Source organism: Lontra canadensis, unplaced genomic scaffold, assembly GCF_010015895.1.
Source record: "Lontra canadensis isolate GAN:19392208 unplaced genomic scaffold, GSC_riverotter_1.0 scaffold105, whole genome shotgun sequence".
Lineage (NCBI taxonomy): Eukaryota > Metazoa > Chordata > Mammalia > Carnivora > Mustelidae > Lontra > Lontra canadensis.
In genome coordinates, this window is record NW_022631099.1 from 763,646 (window position 1) to 784,746 (window position 21,101).

The following is a 21,101-nucleotide window of genomic DNA, read 5'->3' on the forward strand; positions in this document are numbered from 1 at the left end:
GACTATCTCCTTTCCACATCCCCTGACCCTGCTCCAGCCTTGCTAGTTTTTGTTCTGTGCTGCAAACAAATCTGACCTTTCCCTGCATACAGCTTTTGCACGGGGTGTTCCCTCTGCCGGGAATGCTCTTTCTCCGGGTCCGCCCAGCGCTGGCTCTTGCCTTACCCTTTGGGTCTCCGTCCAATGTCATCTCTTCAAAGTCTTCCCTGATGACTCCCTCCACAATTACATATCCCACCATTCTTGACCCTTCAATGTCCCATCACTCTCTACCCAAATACCATATTGGCTTCATGGCACTCAACCTCTTCCAAAATTAGCTGTTTATTTGTTGCCTTGCTCATTGGCAATCTCTCTCTCCTGCTATGTAATTGCCATGAGGGCAGGTGTCCTATCTATTCTGTTCTGTCCACCGCTCTCCTTGAGATAGACTCTGGCACATAGTAGGTGCTCAAGGAATCTGGCCAGTAAATGAATGAATGACTGGCCACCTAACTTAGGCAGTGCCTTAGGGGTGGACAGGAAGGGACCCAAGCGCCACACTGACCGTGCATCTGGTAGGTGTACGGGCTCTGTCCAGTGGGTGGGGTGCTGAAGCTGGAGCTGTAGGTGAGGAATCCACTCTGGCTGGGGGAATGGTTCAAGCTGTCTTCTGTCTTGATGCCTTTAGAAGGAGGAAAAAGAAGCACCAGGAACACATGATTAGGATGATTCCTTGTCACCTATAGGAGAGCTACTGAGTCAAGACCAGCACACAATTGTATCAGCTTCTAAACCAGGAGCTGCAAACTAGTAGCTTGTCAGGCAAAGTTAGCTTATAGATGTATTTTGCATGACCCTGCGTATGTTTTAAGGAAAATCTGAAATGAGTTCCTTTTGTTTAAAAATCAGGAGATTTCACCAAAAAATTTGGACTTACGGCTTCAGCTGAGCAATAAGATGGTCTAGCTATACCGTGCCTCCATTCCCATGGGACAGCAGACCATCCGGGTAGATTCCCCAGGGCACCACAAATACTGCGTTGTCTCTGAGACATTAATGCTGGTTTTAAGGTGTTATTTTTTTGTTGCAGTTGTACTTTTTTTTTTTTTTTTTTTTTTTTTTTTTTTTTTTTACATCCTAGGACATTGTCAAAAGTAAGGAAGGGAAAGGCAGGTCAAGAGGGGCTCGCATTTTGCACACAGAGTCATCTTCATTCTTCCTGCCTGGCTCTAAGGGTAAGGAGCTTTCAACCTCGTACTTACAGAGTAGCACCACGTATGGTTAATATCCAGCAGTATTTGAAGGAATGTGTCAAATGAATGATCCTTCCTCTGTAAAGATGCTGCCACTTAACACACTTTCCACTCTTACTGCGTGGGGAACCTATTTCTCCAAAGGCCACAGTTAAAAATGTGCCCCCTCCTCAGCCAAAGTCAGACATGTTTCCCCAAAGCACAGCACTCATTCTATGAGCAACAGGCTAGAAAAGGGACTGTACTGAGAGAGGGGGCCTGATCTATCATCAGTAGCCCATACATTATATCTTTATTGAAAATGTAATAAATTGTTTATCTTACAGGTGTTAAATAGTGTCTTTTTTTAAAAAGATTTTATTTATTTATTTGACAGATAGAGATCACAAGTAGGCAGAGAGGCAGGCAGAGAAGCGGGGGAGGCAGGCTCCCTGCCAAGCAGAGAGCCTGATGTGGGGCTCGATCCCAGGACCCTGGGATCACAACCTGAGCTGAAGGCAGAGGCTTTAACCCACTGAGTCACCCAGGTGTCCCTAAATAGTGTCTTAATACTGTTTATACCTCTTTAAAGGACGTTTCTAGTTCTGGGGCCAGTTTGGTAACTACGGTTCCTTCCTTTTCCCCTATTCAGTCTTGTGAACAAAGACAACGCTTCTAAGTCATGGGGGAGCAAAGGAAAGAAGGAGGAAAGTCCCTGCATTCTACCCCCAGAAACTTTTCTGGAAGAAAAGCCCACCCTTGCATTTTAGAGACTGGCCCACTATTCTCTCTTGAGCTACATAGGAAGATGTCAAAAGATTCTGTGAGACAGACATGGGGAAGTCTATTGTATGCTCAGAGTACTGAGTTCTTGAGTTTGGTTCCTGAGTTTCCAATGTCACCCACCATCCAATTCCAGAAGATTCACTTCCTGTCTGGGCAGACTCCTGCTTCTTTGTTAAGAAATTCAGATGTACTCGGGTAGATTGAAAAACACAATCAAAATATTTTGCAGCTTCTCTTATCAACAGGTAGAGCCTATGTTCACACTCCTAGAATCTCCCCTGGCCTTATGACTTGTTTTGACTGGTAGCAGTGGCCGAGTGATGGGAGTTTTGGAGACTAGGTGTCAAGCAGCTTTGAAATTTCTACCTCTGCTCTTTTGGAAATCTGAGACCAGCATGCTGTGAACAAGCATAGGATGAAAGCCCAGGTTAAGAGGCCCAGCCATGCCAGCTAACCTGCCAGTCAAATACAGCTGCATGAGGGAGACCAGGGGAGACCTGCAGAAAGCCTACCCAGTCAACCCAAAGAAGCACCAGAAATAATATAGCAGGGTGTTGTTTTAAGTGATGAAGTTTTGGGTGTAATAGATAAATGAGTTGTAGTATAGTTAAATAATGGACTATTATACAGCAATGAAAATTAACTACAGCAGCATGCATGAACAGGGATAAATTTCACAAACATAGGTTGGGTGGAATAAGCAAGTATCGGAAGAAAGGATACTAGGGACGCCTGGGTGGCTCAATCGGTTGAGTGTCTGACTCTTGATTTCAGCTCAGGCCATGATCTCAGGGTTGTTGAGATTGAGCCCCATGTCAGGCTCTGTGCTGGGCTGAGTATCCCAAACATCCTCTCTCTCTTTCTCCCTCTGCCCTTCCTACCCCTCATCCCCAGCTGGCTTGCACTCTCTCTTTCGAAAAAAGAATGGATACCAGAGGAAACAATGTATATGAAGTTGTAAAACATGCAAAATAATACTCCACATAAGCCCACGCCAATGTGACCTGCTACCTGTTTTTGTAAATAAAGTTTTATTGAAACAGACACATATATTCGTTTGTGTACTATGGCTGCTTCTGCAGTACAGCGGAACAATTGAGTGGTTGTGATAGACTGTGTATGACCTGTGGAACTAAAAATATTTACTGTCAGGCTCTTCACAGAAAAATTTTGCTGACCTCTGTTTTACGTAAAGAAATGCAGACGAATGATAAATATCAAATCCAGGAGTGTGGGTATCTCTGAGTAGTAAAACAAATAAACCTTTTGTTTTTTACTTCTTAAGTTGGATGGTCAGCTCATGGGTGTTTGTGCTATTACTCTTTATGCTTTTACAGATGTCTTAAATGTTGCATAATAAACTGAGGAAAACCATATTGAATACCCCTCACCTCCTTCCCTCTAGTTTGCTCAAATGTGTTCTTTCCTTGACGCTTTTTCAACAAAAGTAAATAATGCTATTTGCCAAGCAGCAATGAGAAAAGTTTCCTAACAAGATTCAACAAGGTTTGTCCAGACAATGAGCAAACACTGCTTGCTCAGGCACAGGTGCACGTGAAGGAAAACGGCTTTTCGTCTTCCCTGTCATTATTCAGTGACTTGAACTTTCCAGGTGTGTGTGGCAGCTTGGGCCCTACAGCACTGACTTAGCATTTCCCCTGGGCGGGCCCGGGTGAGCTAAACCCTTCATGTAGATCAAGGGCTGACAGATTAGGGTCTGCTGACCAAATCTGACTCACTTCCTGTTTGTGTAAATAAAGTTTTATTGGAACACAGACACACCCATTTGTTTACATATTGCCTGGCTGCTTTCATACTACGGTAGTAGAGCCGAATAGCCCTACAGTCCTCAAAGCCAGAAGTAACCCTCAGGACCTTTGCAGAAAATGGTAGCTGACCTTTGATAGATAATCTAATTTAATCTTCACGAAAACCATGAGGAGGCCAGACTTGGTATCCCTCCCACCGCATGAATGAGGAGACAGAGGTGGATTGCCCAGTGTGTTAGGACCAGCAAGTGGCAGAGGTGGCGTGTGAGGCTAGGACATGTGCTCTTACCACCTGCCACGCTTTTTCTGGGAATAGGGCTACTTTTCTCCTTAACAACGAAAAATAATACAGCTTCATTTTCCCTGGCTCTCAGCCAGGTGGGGTAACTTGTGTGATTTTATCACAAGTCTTCCAGCACAGGAGGGACAGAACGTTGGAAACAGTGCCCACACCTGTTGGCAGAGGTCTGTCATTGGTAATCCCATTGGTAATCCCATAGGTAATCCCCCAGCATTAACAGGCAGTGGCTCGGGCAGCAGAGCTCAGTGGTTAAGAGTTTGGACTCTGGGGCCAGGCTGCTTGGGTTTAATGCCACCAACCAGCTGGACGACTCTGGGTGATTTATGTGCCCTCTCTGGTAAGGACACAGAGCACTGAGGGCCTCAGGGTGGCAGCAGCTCCCTGCTGGTGACTGTTACCAACGCCTGGCCTGTTGCTCCCCCAGGACACATCACTCCCGAGTATAGAATTGCTCCTGTGCCTGCCTTGCCCCAGGCCTCCAACATTACCCTGTCCATCCGCTTCCTCAGTCTCCACTAGCCTGCCTGCTTCCCTTTTCCTTCCCTCCTATCTAGGCTCCCTACAGTGGCCAAAGTGATCTTGAAAAAAACCCAGATTGTAGAATATAGCCCTCTCCTTATAAACCCATCAGTGAGTTCCCGTTTCACTTGGAATAAAAATCCCAAATCCTCCCCAGGCCTCCAGGGCTCTGCCCACCTCTCCTACCTCATCTCCCACTGTGCTTTTGCTATTGGGCTTCTTGGACTCGCCAAATTCCTCCCCATCTCAGGGGCCTTCCCACGGGCGGTCCCCCTGCCTGGATGCGGTCTCAGTTCTTAGCTGAATCAGCTCCTCATCTAAAAGCCCTCCCTGATGTTGGATCTGAGATGAAGTCTTCCTTCTTCTGTTCTTTCTCATGACCTACTTCTCTTCCTTCCGTCACACAATCATAGTTTGAAACACAGAGAGATTTTTAAATCTTTAATTTTTTTTTTCTCCCTTTAGGCTGGGGGGTGCAAACTCAAATGTCTTCAGAGGACCCGCAGATAATTCAAATGAGTCATGTGGGCTGGGTGGGGAGCATGACGAATTTAGGCTAATGGGCTCAGCCCTACTCAGAGGCACCTATTCCCAACACAAAAACTGCCAGGTCAGTGCTGCCGGATCGTCTCTCTTTTTAAAGACATTAGAAATATAATTTTTTATGTTAGCATTTCACATTTAAAAATTGGCAATTAGTTTTTAAAATGTCAAGTGTATTTTATAGGTTAAGAGAGCTACCCACATTGCCCATTGGCTTTTACTTTTCAGCCTCTGTTCTAGACTATAAGCTCCAGGGAGGGCCCAGCTCTGCTTTGTTGACCTCTACTGGCTGGCACATGACCCAGAATCATGAAGGAATGAATAAAAGAACACACGGAGAGCAGAGGCAGAGAGGGAGAAGAGGGCGGGGAAAAAATACAAGATTGGGTCTCTGCACTCAAGCCATACCATCTGGTTCAGAAGGTGACCTGAGATATTAATATTGACAGCTGAGGACACTGAGGACTGGGGAGATCAGAGGCAGGTGGTCCTGGAAGCTAGGTGTCCTGCCAACCAACTCTACATTCTGTCTACTAGACATCTGTGGTTTCTACCCACTCTCCCTTCCTCACATTCAGATCGGTTCGCTTTCTTGGGCGAGCTTGCCCTGACTCCTGGTTCCATAGGTGGATATGTGGCCCAATGTGGCCATCCAGAGCATTCTATCTTCTCTGCCCCAGTGTCTGGGTCAGCGATGGCTGTGGGAGCCCAGTCAGAGGAATCCTTGGGATGGTGCAGGAAGTCCCAGATGAGAGGAGCTCTCTTTGGTGGGGGAAATTACAACTTGGCACTGTTGAGGCTGTCTTCGGCACCTCAGCGGAAAGGCCTGAGACTGAGGCTAACCTTCCAAAGCGTGCCTCATATTATCACTTGAGTATCTGAATTTAGCGCTGCCTAAAGCTAGTACCTTAGATTGTTCAGTTATGTCTGCAATAAACACCCTTATTTCCCTATGCTAATTAACACTGGGTTTTTCTCATTTGCTACCAAAAGAGCTTTTGGTTGATACATCAGTTATGACAGGAAGGACTAGCATGAGTAATAGTTAATTGGATGGGTCACCCTCACTGGGCCCCAAGGTGCTCAGACATTTGGTCAAACGTTATTCTGGGTGTATCTGTGTGAGAGTTCTCTGAAGGAGATTAACATTTGCATCTGTAGACTGAATAAAGTTGACTGCCCTCCCTAAGGTGGGTGGGCCTCATCTCATCAGTTGAAGACCTGAATAGAACAAAAGGCTGAGTAAGAGGGGACTCCTTCTGCCAGAGTGCTTGAGCTGGGACATGGGTCTTTTCCTGCCTTCAGACTGGAGTCTTCCTGGCATCCAATGACTTTCTTTTGAGAGAACCATCTCTCCCTCAGATACAATCCACAGACTTCAGCCTCCTTATTTCTCGTACTTTCACTTCCTTGCCCAGACTGAAGCATTGTCATGTGACCCAACTGGCCAATGAGGGCCCGTAGGGATTCTGGTGGGACTTCTGGGAATTAAATTTCTATTTTCCCTAAGCCAGCTAGTGTTGAGTTTCTTAGTCTTACAATCAAAAGAGGCCTTGATATAGTTTGTTGAACTAGAACCACATTTAAATGTGTCTGTCCTTTCCCTCTATTTCCAATCCAAACCTAGGCTGGCTGCATTTGCCATTTTGCATTTAACTGAGGCAACAGGACAAAAGAAAGACCAAAATATCGGGGACCACAGCGGGAAAGCCAGGGCTTGGTCGGGTACTCACTGTAAGAAGGGATTCCGTAGGCTTGTGCCGGGGGTGGATAGGTGGTGTAGGGGGCAGCCTGCTGGATCCCTGCACTGTACTGTGTCTGGCCGTAGGCTGCCATGGCCGTGGCAGGCTGGCTGGGCAGGACGTGTGGGCAAGGTCTGCAGGGAAAGAGACAAGATTAAATCTCCAGTCCTAGCCCAGCATCCCTTCCCCCTATCTTCCTTTGAGTATTGACCCTTTCTGGGGCAGAGACAACTTACGTGTTCATCAGATCCCACTCCATTTTCCTCTTCCTGGGCACCAGGAAGACTATTTCTTGTCTGCCTTGAGTCAGGTCCACCATGGGACTGGACTCCTTCCCATAGAATGTAGAAGCCCCTCCCAGTTCTGGCTAATAAGACCATCCCCTGCAACCCTCCTGTCCTCTCCCCTCTTTTGGCAGCAACTGTCAAGACTGAGGGGACAGAGCTCTAGTATGGATTATCCCCCAGATCCTGCGTCAGCACCTAGAGGACAGCTGTCCTGGGGAGTTTCTTCCGGTCCACACTGAACTTTTGGTGAACCACAAACAAGCCTTTGTTGTGTGATGTCACTGTGTCTACACCACTGATGACCGCAGCCTGTCTTATCTTATCTACCCTAACTTGGGCTGATTGGTTCATTCCAGCAGCTACACTCTGAAGACCCTGTCTTCATTCCTTCCTGTTGCTTGGATCCCAGAAGCTATCCTTTTCTTGGTCTTTCTCAAGGTCTGATTATTCTGCTCTCACTGACACTGCAAGCTACGCCGGATTTTCCAAGAAAGTCCTTTTGGGCGGACATCAGCTGGAGCCTATATTCTGTTACATGCAACCCAAGAACACAATTGGATTCTGCTCTCCCTGGTGAATGACAGGTTCCATGAAGGCCTAGGATTTAAAGGTCCACTAACTAAGATATCTGTAATGTAATGAGTGCTTCCAATCACTGTGTTTTTACCATGGGCTCGAATTGTGTCCCATAGGCCTGACACATGCAGTGTAGCTCACTGGACGCTCACATCAACTCCCTGGGGTGGGGGCTCTTGTAACTCCCATTTTCGAGAAGAGGAAACCAAAGCTGAGAGACCTGAAGTCACAGCTAGAAAGTGGGAGAATCTAGAATTTAAACTTGGGCTCTGATTCCAGTGTCCCCACTTGTAACTGTGCTGCTTCTCATTGACAGGACTGAGACTGACCCAGCCCTACAGGCAGCAATGTCAAGTCAAGGTGGGTTGTTCTAGAAGGAAGGGGACAAGATGGTGGCCCAGGAGCCAGAGGTGGTCCTTGGATCCATGGATACAATTTCTTTGGCTAGTGCAGTTGATTTTCTTGAAATTTGAATTCATCACTATTATTTTCAAACCATGAGTTTTCTCTCTTCCTCCCTTTCTCTCTCTCCCACACACACCCCCACAAAGCAGAGGATTCAGCAAGCCTAGGTTTGCACTCCTGCGTTACATTATCAATCAATCTGAGCAGTGGCCACTTCTCTATCACATTCATCTGCAACATCCCCTCCAGGGTCTACCTCCTTTAGTGTTAAAAAACAGCTAAAAATTGTTGTACCTATTATGTGCCAGGCAATGTCCTAATTCCTTACTGTGTACTGGCTCATTTAAGCCTCATAACAACAATGACAACCCCTGGAGGTAGTTACTGTTCCTAATCCCATTTTACAGATAAGGAAACTGAGGCTGAGAGAGACTAAGGGCTGTACTAAGTGTGCACGGCTGATGCAGAGGCCATGCCCTTCACCACTCCATGGGGCCACTCTCTCCCGTGAGCTCCCACACCTGGACGCAAGGGCCGTCTGCACCCGACATCCTGTATCTAGCTGCTCTGCCAGTAGATGGTAGCGAGATCCCCATCTCTGCATCGGCTTCCATTCTGGTTACATCTCTTTGGGTAAAACCTGTTCATTTCCGGACTTCCTCCTCCATAAGAAGCCTCATGGCAGATGTGAGATGGGTACAAAACTTTACAGAATTACAAAAAGATGTTCTCCTGCCCTTCTTTCATTCAGACTACTACTGTGATAGATAGTGGGGGGGAACTTGTTCCAAAGTGCGTGACTTTAACTCAGAGATCCCAGACCCAGTCCTGGAGGTTTTATCCGCCAGTATTCCCACTTGGTGCAGTGCCCCAGGATGCGTCCCAAGGGTCGGGACTTAGTGTTGAGCACAGAACCTTATCTGACCCTGCTCCCAATTTACACCTGTCCTTGGAACTAGAAGGTGGCAACTCCCAGCCATCGACTCTAGCTTCCCGTCAGAAGCCGTTTCCCCCTCGCAGATTAAACTGAGTGAGGCTATAGTGAAAACCTAGAGAAAGAGGAGCAGAACCCCGAGGCCTTGAAGAAAAGTTTAGGTACATCTGACAGACCTCCATTGCTACTAAGCACCTTCAAAACACCTGCAGGGAAAGGAAGGCTGAGGAAGGTGCTCCTTTGAAGCAGCTTTTCCGGTGTTGTCAAGAGAGGTGCACGTCCACATCGGGAGGAGCTGACCCTCTAGACCAAGGGCACCTTGGCCGCCTGGCCAGGAGCACTGCAGGCTTCCCACGCTGCGGGATGCAGGCTGGCAGCTCCCCGAGGCCTCTCAGGGAGCCGTGGCCATCAGGGAGCTGGTTCTGCCCTGTGCACATGTTGCCACTGGTGGAGCACTGATGCTGCCCGCCCATGGGAGGGGGTCTCTGCTTTACTGGCCTGCCTCCTCCCTTGGATGGGCAACTCCCTGAGGGCAGGGGCCCCACCTCACCCATCTCTGGGACTGGCATCCCCTGCAGAATGTGGCCCAAAGGAGTGCTGGGTGGGTGTTGGGGCCGGAAGAGAGGATGAAAGAGGGAGGAGGAGAGGGAGTTAGGTGGGGGGGGGGCAAGGAGAGCAGGACAGGGAGGGAAGGGGGAGATGAGTGAAGAAGGGAGGGGAAAGGAAGGAGGAAGGAATAGAGGGAGGGACGTGGGGACAAATGGAGGGTGGGAAGAACTGAGAAGGAGTCTGCCAAGGAAAGGAGAGGAAGGGGAGGGGAAGAGAAGGAAAGATGAACAAAAAGAACAAAGAGAAGAAGGGAGAAAACCCAACATTCAACACTCTGCTCCAGGCTTCATTCTAAGCCCTTCTGACATGTTCTAGCCTATTTCATGGGGCAGGCATCGTGATGGTCCCCCTTTTAAGGATGGGGAGACTGAGGCCCGTGGAGTCACGTGCTCAAGGTGCCTCGGCTGCTAAGTGCTGTCGCTGGGATTCCCCTCTGGGGACTCTGGCCCCAGAGCATTTGCCCGGCAAGGTAGAGAAATAGAGGGAGGAAGAGGAGCTGGGCTAGGGCACTCACCTTGTGAAGAGCTGAGACACACTCGGGGAGGCGGATGTGGTGATGCCTGGAGGGAAAAGAAAAATTGGAAGGGCTTTAGCTGTCAGAGTGACGACCCACAGAAGCTGTGACTTTAGACGCTGACCTGAGTGGGAAGAAACTCAGACCAGGGACTTTCTCAACCACAAAAGCTCATCCAAGGCACAACATTTGAGCACTCTCCTTCTTGAAAACCCTTTTTGACTGCTGTGACTGCTGTCTCCAGGCACTAACGGAAGGACCACATGTGAAGGGTCTAGGGCATCTTGAAACATCAGAGGAGAACACTCTCCCTTACGTCTTGCGTGGATGGGGACACTGAAGCCAAAGGGACAGAAAGAACATGCTCGAACAAGGTCACATAATTAGAGAGCAGCACAGCTGGGACCTGACCCAGGTTTCCTGACGCCCAGTCTGGTGCCATTTCCATTTCTCGGTAGAGAGCTGCTCCCTTCCCTGCCTCAAAGGCAACCCAAGAACCCGAGAATGGCAGACACCAGCTGGTTTTGATTAGCCGACATCCATTTCCCTTCCTCTGATGACATCACCTTGATGTTCTTCTCCTCCCACCCTAGTTTCGGTCCATGGGGTTCAGGTGGGGCTGGCCCCAGCACTTAGGGGAAGGCACATCTTGGCTCATCTCCTAGGTGTGTGGAGCAGGAAGACAAAAGGGGCCTGGGCTCCTCATTCAAGTGTATCCCTGGGCACCATGCATGCGACTGTCAGTGGGAGACAATAATGCAAGAGGGGATGAACAGGAGGTGGAATTAAGCTGGGAGGGAGATTTTTACGAGGCTAATTTTACACATGGATAGTCCACTGGGGACTGCACTCTGTCATCTTTAATAGCGTGACTCAATGTCCTCACAGGGAAGCCCTGGCAAATACCAGAGAACACATCTTCTGATTGTATCAGCCTACTGATTCATGCTCCCTTGTGTGCAGGGCAGTGCCTATGTCCTGGGGTACATGGCTGGGGTGTCCCTGTGCTTCTTGAGAAATGCTCCAAGGTCTCCAGAGCTCTAAGCCTTTCTAGAGCTGGAGGCTCAGAACAGCAACTTGCAATTCCAACTCTATGACTCAGCAGCAATGAGACTTCAGGCAACTTGCGTCGAGTCTTTGGACCTCACTGTTCCCTCCTGTGAAATGGGGAAAAGCTGATCCCATGAGGATGCGTGTGGCTTAAATGCGGAGATGATGACGTCTGTCATTTACTCAGTGTCTATTATGTGCCAAGCTCTAAGTCTGTTACCTGGATTAGTTATTGTTAATCCTCATAATCACATACCTACATGTTACAGATGAAGAACACAGACAGTTTAACTAACTCACCCAAGGCCATGGAGGTCAGAAGGGGTGGATCTGCGATCTGAACTCAGGTGGTCTGGCCCCAGGGTGCTGCAGCCCACGCTGGCTCTCATCCTAAGGCAGCGACCAGTGTCCACGTAGGAGCTCGCTTTGTGCCAGGTCCTGCGCTAACTGCTCATATTCGTGACCTCACTCATTCCCCGCATCAATGCTAAAAGGTAGGTGACGTCACTGTCCCCACTGTACAGATGAAGAAACAGGGGAAGACTAAGGACCCTGCTCAGGCCACATAGCCTGAGAGCACTGGAACTGGGACTTGAATCCCAGGGCCATGTGAGTCCCAAGTCCATTCCCTGAACTGCCACCCTGGCTGAGTCAAATTCTGTTGGGGTCCCAGACCCCCAGGGTCAAGGGCAGGAGTCCTGAAGCCCATTCAGAGACTAACAGCTAGAGCCAAATAATAAAATGAAATAGACAATAGCAGCATGTACTGCCCAGAGTAAGAAGGGTTCGGGTGAGACTTTTGTTCCAGTTACAGACATGAGAATGTGCTGTGGGGTGTGTGTGTGTGTGTGTGTGTGTGTGTGTGTGGGCACAGGCGTGTGCGTGTGTGTGTGCTGAGTGGCATGCAAAAATACATTTCTTGGGGCGCCTGGGTGGCTCAGCAGGTTAAAGCTTCTGCCTTTGGCTCGGGTCATGATCTCAGGGTCCTGGGATCGAACCCTGCATCAGCCTTTCTGCTCGACAGGGAGCTGCTTCCTTCTCTCTCTCTGCCTACTTGTGATCTGTGTCTGTCAAATAAAAAAAATACATTTCTTACTATGTGTTGAGAATAGCCGTGGTCTAATGTCAAGGAAAGTGCTGTAGGTGCTCCCTCAATGCTACTGTCCCTAGTTGGGGTGCGCTGCCCCAGGCAGGACCTCCAGCACCCGTCCTCATCCTCCCCCAGGACTAGAGAATGAACTGCCTCATTCAGAAGCAGCCACAATGTCATTATTGGTAAAAGCCCATGATCTCAATGCATTTGGTAATGCATAAGTTACTGAATTAAACATTTTGAATATGTTTTCTTAAATAAATATGTAAATATTCATAAAAATCGCATCTTATGGAAACATTCCTATGGGCTCGGATGAACTTGGCGTTCTGTAAATTTGAAGCATCTTTCTGCACCAGTCTCTGCGCTGTGATTTGCATGTTTGCCTCAACTCCAGCTTCCCCTGCTCTGAATTGCTGAGCAACCTGGCTTCCCCACGTGGGCAGGTCTCCCTCTCCTGCTATGCAAACCTACAATCCTCTCCCCTTCCCACCCCAGCACACTCCCAGACGACTGTGCGAGTGAGAGACGGGTATTCGGTGAAAGATGTGCCTTCTACAGGCGGTGGGACTTTTGAACACAGGCTTTTATCTTTTGTGGGTGGGTATCATATTGAACTTTCCATCCCAAGAGACCTGGGCAGGGAAACCTAGAAAATGAGTACATTATATATGGAACGACCCCCTTCCTCCTTCCCTACCTGCCACTCTTCCCTTCTGCCTTTTACTCCAGGTGGCAATGCTGTACACCTCATTGGAAATCCTGATGGCTTGTGACAAGGTGGGGCTTTCAAGCTCCTTCCTTCTTCTGGGGCCTGGGTGGGACTATGTCCAGGACGGGGATGCTCAGTGCTTTGGGTGCGTAGCGGAGGCAGGGACTTACCAGGAGCGGAGAGCTTCTCTTTCTGTCTGGCGCTGCTGCCGTGGCCCAAGGCTATGTCCTTGGAGGTCACAAGGACCAGGAGGCCTGCCTGCAGTTGTCATCGTCTGCAAACTAGGAAGTGGGCCCGATGGGACAATCCTGTGGGCACTGCCAGCCCCAGTGCGACATCACTGTTCAAGTCGTAGGTGACAACCTAGACCTCAGTACAGCCCAGGATGGCTCTCGGTAATCCCCCCAAAGGCCCGCTTCACTACTTTCTGAATGCTGCTGTACCTGACAGCTTTGTCTGGATGGTAGTCAGAGGCAGAGAGACCCACTGAGGGTGGAGACGCGGGAGGCCAGGCCCCTGAGCTATCCATGCAGCCAGGCCCCTGAGCTCTCCATGCAACAATCCTGACCACAGCCATGTGGGTGCCGCTGCTGCATGCAGGCACGACGCTCCGGCCAGCTGCATGACCATGGTACCACAGTTTGCCAGAGGGGCAGACAGTGGGTGGACCGTGGTCATGAGTCCCTGCATGATGCCAGAGTGTTACAGAGTCTGGCAGTGGGAGTAGTGGGAGCACAATCTAGGGGGAGGTCATACTCCTCATGGTTGCCCCAACACCAATATGGGGCCACCGGCACAAGGGGCAGGTGACCCTCAGACTGCACTCGTCGAGTGAGCCCCCAGCATCTTCAGGGTGCCGGAAACATTATATTCAGAAGCTGCAGCGGCCCACACTCCTACTGGTGGGGTCTAGAGCCTGGACTTGCACTGACCACAGCTTCTTGTTCTCAACCTTGTTAGTGCCACTGAACTTGCCGTGATGGATGAGGCTAAGGTCAACAGGGTATCAACCATATCCATGTTGCCAGAGGTGAAACCTGCCCTAGTAACCTGACCCAAGGCAGCCGATCTCCAAGTCTCACCACGTGTCTTGGGGGATGTGGTTGACACATTAAACGGGACAGCTAGCTCTCGAGGGGGGGAGGGAGACAGAGCCTCCTCCATTTAATTCTGAATTTAAAACTCTTAAGTCTCCTCTTCCTCCCCAGCTTCCCATGGGTAAAGGGAGAAGGATTAGCTAAACAGATGGCCACGGCCTCTGGAATGAGCCCATTCATTCATTCATTCATTCACTTATTCATTGCCTACTTGCACCAGGCATGTGCTAGGAACTGGGTTATAACAATGAGCTAAAGCAGTCCAGAAGTGCCTAAGTGGGGAAGATGGACGGCAAACAAAGGATTATGCAAATAAGTGCTTAATTATAACGAGAACAAGTGCAAAGGAAGAAAGTGGATGGTACAGAGCAGAGCACCTGGTGCCTTACCCTGCACAGGACTCCCTGGGGACCTTGTGAAAATGCAGACTCCCAGCCTGCAGGCCAAGAAAGATCCCAGGTGAAAACAGTACAGAGGTTCCTCAAAAAATTAAAGCTAGAACTACCCTATGACCCAGCAATTGCACTAGTAGGTATTCATCCAAAGGATGCAAACGTGGTGATCCGAAGGGGCACGTGCACCCCAATGTTTATAGCAGTAATGTCCACAATAGTCAAACTATGGAAAAAGCCGAGATGTCTATCAACAGATGAGTAAAGAAGATGTGGGGTAGATATACAATGGAATATTATGCAGCCATCAAAAAACGAAATCTTACCATATGCACTGACATGGATGGAACTAGACGGTATAATGTTAAGCAAAATAAGTCAATCAGAGAAAGACAAACACCAGATGACTTCACTCATATGTGGAATTTAAGAAACAAAACAGATGAGCATACGGGAAGGGAAGGAAAAATAAGATGAAAACAGAGGAGACAAACTATAAGAGACTCTTAACTCTAGGAAACAAACGGGGTTGCTAGAGGGGAGGTGGGGGGGGATGGGGTTACCGGGGGATGGGCATTGAGGAAGACACTTGATAGGAATGAGCACTGGGTGTTATATGCAACTGAAGAATCACTAAATTCTACCCCTGAAACTAATACTACACTAGATGTTAACTAATTTGAATTTAAGTGAAATTCTGAAAGGGAAAAAAAAAAGGAAAAAAGAAAGCTCCCCGGTGAGACTGACACAGGAGGCCAGGAAACTACACTTCTGAGCTTTGAGAGAGAGTTTGGGCTACAGGCTAAGAAAACCCCTGTGAATCATTAAAAAGTATCCCAATTCCAGGTTCAGAAAAAGAAATCTCCCTTCTAGAAGTCACAAACTCAAATGCATACAGGTCCCAGAAGACAATATAGCAAGTCGTAAGATCTGGTTTTTAAAATAAGGCAAACAGGGGCACCTGGGTGGTTCAGTGGGTTAAAGCCTCTGCCTTCAGCTCAGGTCATGATCTCAGGGTCCTGGGATCGAGCCCCGCTTTGGGCTCTCTGCTCAGCGGGGAGCCTGCTTCCCCCTCTCTCTCTCTGCCTGCCTCTCTGCCTACTTGTGATCTCTGTCTTTCAAATAAATAAATAAAATCTTAAAAAAAATAAAATAAGGCAAATAAAGCTAGGTCTACGTGGATGAAGGCACACTTGTGCATGACCGTGTGTACACGTGACTGTGTGAAGAAACTTGTGCAGGGGCCTTCATACTTTGTTCCTTCATCTGGGCCTTCATGCACCTGCTGTGGGTGGGCCAGATCTACAACCCAAATCTCTCTAATTTGTCAATTTAAAGTTCTTCCCTAAAATAGCACACGGGCTTAAGGGATCGGTCCCAAATTCAAATCCTGCGGCTATAGCAAAATAACCATGTGACTTTGTGCCTGTCCATTCCTCTCTCTAAGCCTTGGTTTCCACATCCACAAGATGGGACCACACCTCACACCTGCAGAGCTGCCGCCGGCCTTGCAAAGGCAGGTACCTGCCAAGGGCTGCCCGGGCAGAAGCTCGTATTAGCTTCCCGTTCTCCCGGGGCCCTTGCTTAAGCCACTTGAATCCATGAGCCCAATTTGAATGTTCACACTTTTTTACCTCTCACTGGGAGGATTAAGAAGCTAATGATTCTGAAAGCAGCAGCCACTACTATGTTGCCTAATTTGACCCCAGGGACCTACTTCTATGATCCCCACAGGACCAGACTGTTTCTAGTGCAAGATGTCTTGAGGCAGGTCTTTGCTATGAAAGATGCAAGTCTACTAACCACGTCAGCTCATCTCATCTGTATGGGTGGTTTAAAGTGCTCTTGGGCCAGGGACAAGGACAGCAGGAGAGAGCACTGTGTTAGGAGTCCAGAAGCACTAACCCCAGTTTTGACTCTCATTGAGTGGCTACGTGACAGTGAACAAGGCATCTGTCCCTTAGAGGGTTATTCCTGAGGACTGCAAGGAACAAGGCCAGGATATCCCAGAGTGCGAGGATTTGAGAGGGTACGTAGATACACACTCTTCTATTTAAACCATCACTGATTCTTTTTTAAGATTTTATTCATTTATTTGACAGAGAGAGATCACAAGTAGGCAGAGAGACAGGCAGAGAGAGGGGGAAGCATGCTTCCCGCTAAGCAGAGAGCCCGATGTGGGGCTCGATCCCAGGACCCGGAGATCATGACCTGAGCCCAAGGCAGAGGCTTTAACTCACTGAGCCACCCAGGCGCCCATAAACCGACACTGATTTATCTAAATGCATATATTAGAACTATAGCAAGACTATCAAAGGCAATACTTTTCATTTCTGGAACAGGTGTTAAGTTATCCTTTTAAAATGAATGTACTGGGGCGCCTGGGTGGCTCAGTGGATTAAAGCCTCTGCCTTCGGCTCAGGTCATGAGGACCCTGGGATCGAGCCCCGAATCGAGCTCTCTGCTCGGCAGGGAGCCTGCTTCTTCCTCTCTCTCTCTCTGCCTGCCTCTCTGCCTACTTGTGATCTCTGTCTGTCAAATAAATAAAATCTTAAAAAATAAATAAATAAAATGAAGGTACTGAAAGGGAATTGTTTTAAAGAAAAATCAGTAAGCCAGCAACAGGAGAGGTGGCACCCACATACCGCAGAGAGTGGCTGGAGAAGGTGGGGAGTCCCGGAGACACTGCCAGGGGCGAGAGCTCTTCAGTAGGGAAGGCACTCCATAATTAATAATCGCCTGTGCCCTTTTTTTATAAAGAGGGGATGGGCCATCTCCTTCACAGTACACCCCCAGAGCGGGATTTCTGTTGTTTGGGTAGAGGTTGTTTTGGGTGCTGAGGCCCCCAGGAAGCCAGCTGGGGAAGGCGACGGGGCGGGCGAGTGGAAGCCGATCTGCGTCTCCCCAGGTGAGGACTCAGGCTTAAGTCTGGGCGGCTCCACCTGGCTTGGATGAGATGGGAACCGAAAATCAGACCCCGTCATGCCCAGCATGGAGGAGGAACAGGAGGTCTGAGAGTAGACAGCCCGGCTTGTCCTGTGGGCACAGTCTTACCTCTCAGAGGAAACCCTTAATGAGATGATAACATTGGCCTCTGCAAAATGTATCTATCTCTCTCTCTTTTTTTTGTATCAGCATTTTATTTTTTACAAGATTTTAATTTATTTATTGGACAGAGATAGTGCACAAGTAGGGGGAGCAGCAGGCAGAGGAAGAGAGAGAAGCAGGCTCCTCACTGAGCCGTGAGCCCAATGCAGGACTCGATCCCAGGACCCTGGAATCATGACCTGAGCTGAAGGAAGCTGCTTAACCCACTGAGTCACCCAAGCACCCCCATACCTGCATTTTAAACAAAAAAGTTTTCTTTATTCAGTTTTGCTTTCTCAGTTCTGTAACATTTTTTCCTCTCCTTCCAGAAGACAGGATACAATTCAAATCCAATTTTCCCTTGAATGGTAATGAATGATAGCTAATATTTCTCAAGCAGTTTCTATAAGGCAGACACTGTGCTAAGGACGGCATGAGACTTATCTCTATTGTTGTCCATAATAGCCCAATGAGAAAGTTATTATCTGTATTTTACAGATATGGAAATAAGGCAGGGGAAATTAAGGAAACTTTATTAAGGATTCAAAGCTAAATCACCTCAGGTTATCTGTGATCCTCAAGACCACCCTGTATTCATTCGTTCATTCACCCAGCCAGCCAGCCATCTCCCCACTCATCCACACATCTATCCTCCATCCATCCAGCCTCCCATCCTTGATCCATTCATCCACCCACTCATTCATCCATCCTCCATCCATCCACATCCATTCTCCTCCAGTCCATCCATCCTCCAGCCATCCATGATCCTTCCCCCATCCATGTATCCACCCTCCACTGATCCATATCCACGCTCCACCCATCTACCCATCCTCCATCCATCCATCCATCCAACCATCATCCATCCATCCAACCTGCCATCCATCCATCCAACCTGCCATCCATCCATCCATCCATCTATCCATCCTCCATCCATCCATCTTCCCTCCATCCATCCATCCATCCATCCATCCTCCATCCATCCATCCATCCTCCATCCATCTATCTTTTATTCTTCCATCCATTAATCTATCTACCTATCCACCCATTAACAATTTTTAAGGCTCTACCATGAGTCATAGACTGAGCTGTGTGTTAAACAGGGACAATAATTTAAATACATATCTAGGAATAAAAAACTGTCCTTGTCCTGGAGAAATTCACCATCTAAAACAACTGTTCTCAATCCTGGTACACAATAAACTCATCTGGAGAGCTTTAGAAAAATCCCATTGCGTGGGTCATACTTCTGACCAATTAAATCAGATTCTCTGAGTGTAGGATCTGGACATAAGTCTTTTTAAAAACTTTTTTAAGCTTCCCAGGAGATTCCGGTGTGCAGTCAGATTTGAAAACAGTGCAAAAGCCTTGTTCTCAGGGTGTGGTTTTTGGGCCAGCAGTATCAGTATTACCTGGAACTTGTCAGAAACACAAATTTTTGGGCCCCAGACCAAACCTTTACTGAATCAGCAATGCTAGGAGTGGAGTCCTGCCATGTGCGTGCTAAGAAAACTTGCAAAGTAATTCTGATGCACAACCAAGCTAACCCCTCGCTCCTAAGAGTGGCTGGTGAAGCCGAGCAGAGCATCAACATCTCCGGGGGGTCTGTTAGAAATGCGGACTCTTAGGGTCTGCAATTTAACAAAGTCCCAGACTGAGTCTATGCACATTAAAGAAGGAGAGACACGGAGCTAACCTCCACTGAGTGCTTTCTGCAAGGTGTTAGCATAATCACTGGAATGGATGGATGGAGGATAGATGTGTGGATGAGCTTCTAACCACTGGCCCGCCTGCAGGTCACCCTACCACATCCTTGCTTTACTTCCTCATAGAAACCACCACCATCTGAAATCCCATATTGGTTTAAGAATTCAGTACCTGTCTCTTCCACCAGAAGAGAAGCTCTGGGAGGGGAACTCGTCGGTCTCATCCACCTTTATATCCCCACCACCCGCACTAGGTGCTGACTCACGGCAGGCATTCTGGAACAATTTACCAAACACATGCAGCCAGCATATCTTCATTATCCAGGTGAGGACATAGGCTGGCGGAGAATAGGAATTTGGTCAAGGTCACACGGGGGGCAAGTGACAGAGCTGGGATACACACTGAGCTCAGGCTGAGCCCAAAGCCTGTAGGATGTGGGGTGCAGCGACCATGGGGAGATGCTGAAAGTGCCTCTGGGAGCAGAGTAACCTGCAAAGGCCCTGAAGGCAGGCAGTGAGGGTGGGGGGTTCCCCAGGGCCTCGTGCCCAGCAGGTGCATCAAACAAACTGTTGACCGCATGGCGAGAAGCTACCAACCAGCCAGAGGGGCTCGGGAGGTTTTTGCGATGAGGCTGAGGGGGGAGTCTATAAGGCCAGGGAAGGGAGACCTTGACATCATCCCTCCACCTCTCAGCCTCTTGCCTAGAGAAGCAGGACACGTGTTCAAACAGCAGCATGCACGACGATACCCCTAGCGTTGTCTGTAAGAGCAAAAAATTACAGATAACCTCATGTTCCTCCCCAGGGGGACGGCTTCATGAACCGGGCACCGCCGTTCTTTGGTGTGTCATTCGGTCTAACAAAAAAGAGGTAAATCATTACTTAATGGGTCCTGAGTGAGCAGAGCAAGTTATAACAAATATGTATTATATAAGCGATAGATTTGTATTTGATTTTTTTCCAGCGATACTGTAATCTCTATGGTAAACATACATGTTTAAATATATAAAAATATACACACCTAAGTCACATAAACACATGTTGATACAGATGTGACTGCTTACAGAACGGCCTTGACAGACACACAAAACAGGTCACGGTGGTTACTTCCGGGGAAGGGAAGAGACACCGATCTCGGGTAGATGTGGCCCAGTGTTTCAAGTCTTTGTAAGGATTGTGTGTTTGTGTATTGGCTGGTGAGCAGAAACCAACGTGTCACAGAGAAACAGAGGAAAAGGAAGGGCTCTCGCAGGGGTACAGGGTGGCGAGGACTGTGAGGTGAGAAGGTGCACGGGTCCGACAGAGGGGAGCGCTCACGGTCCTCCCTCATTTGGAGGATTTCTGAAGTACCTACGAGGCGTCACACACCGTTGTCAGCAGGGGGGACACACAGGTGACTGAGGTGGGCCACGCCTGCCTTCTGAGAACTGACATTCGGGCCGAGGACACAATACACAACAGGCGAACAAACACGTGCCTTCTGACAAAGAAGGATGATGAAGAAAAGGAAACAGGACACAGAAAAATGTGGGTGCAGGTTCTGTCGGCTCTGCCCTCAAATCCGGTCCTTAATCTGCCCCTTCTCCCTGCCCAGGTCCAAGGCACCGGCGCCTCTCACCTGGGTTACTGCAACGCCTCCCTCGCTGGTCCGTGGGCTCCCCGTGGGTCCCCACACCCAGTCATTCTCACGTATGGCCTGAGGGGTCCTGTCAATACACAGATCAGAGGTCTCTCCTCTGTGCCAAACCCTCCCAGAGCTCCCATCTCA

General features: G+C 48.6%; 1 protein-coding gene across 4 annotated transcripts in view; it reads right to left on the reverse strand.

Annotated features, from left to right (window-relative positions):
* Nucleotides 1-21,101, reverse strand: part of EYA2 (EYA transcriptional coactivator and phosphatase 2) — a 269,733-nt gene that overhangs the window by 161,661 nt on the left and 86,971 nt on the right. For all 4 annotated transcript variants that reach the window (XM_032838579.1, XM_032838580.1, XM_032838582.1 and 1 more), the window contains exons 3-5: nucleotides 10,200-10,245; nucleotides 6,866-7,008; nucleotides 548-664 (exon numbers count right to left, since the gene is read on the reverse strand). In XM_032838579.1, coding sequence (XP_032694470.1) covers nucleotides 548-664; nucleotides 6,866-7,008; nucleotides 10,200-10,245 — 306 coding nt within the window. The remainder of the gene's footprint in view (nucleotides 1-547; nucleotides 665-6,865; nucleotides 7,009-10,199; nucleotides 10,246-21,101) is intronic.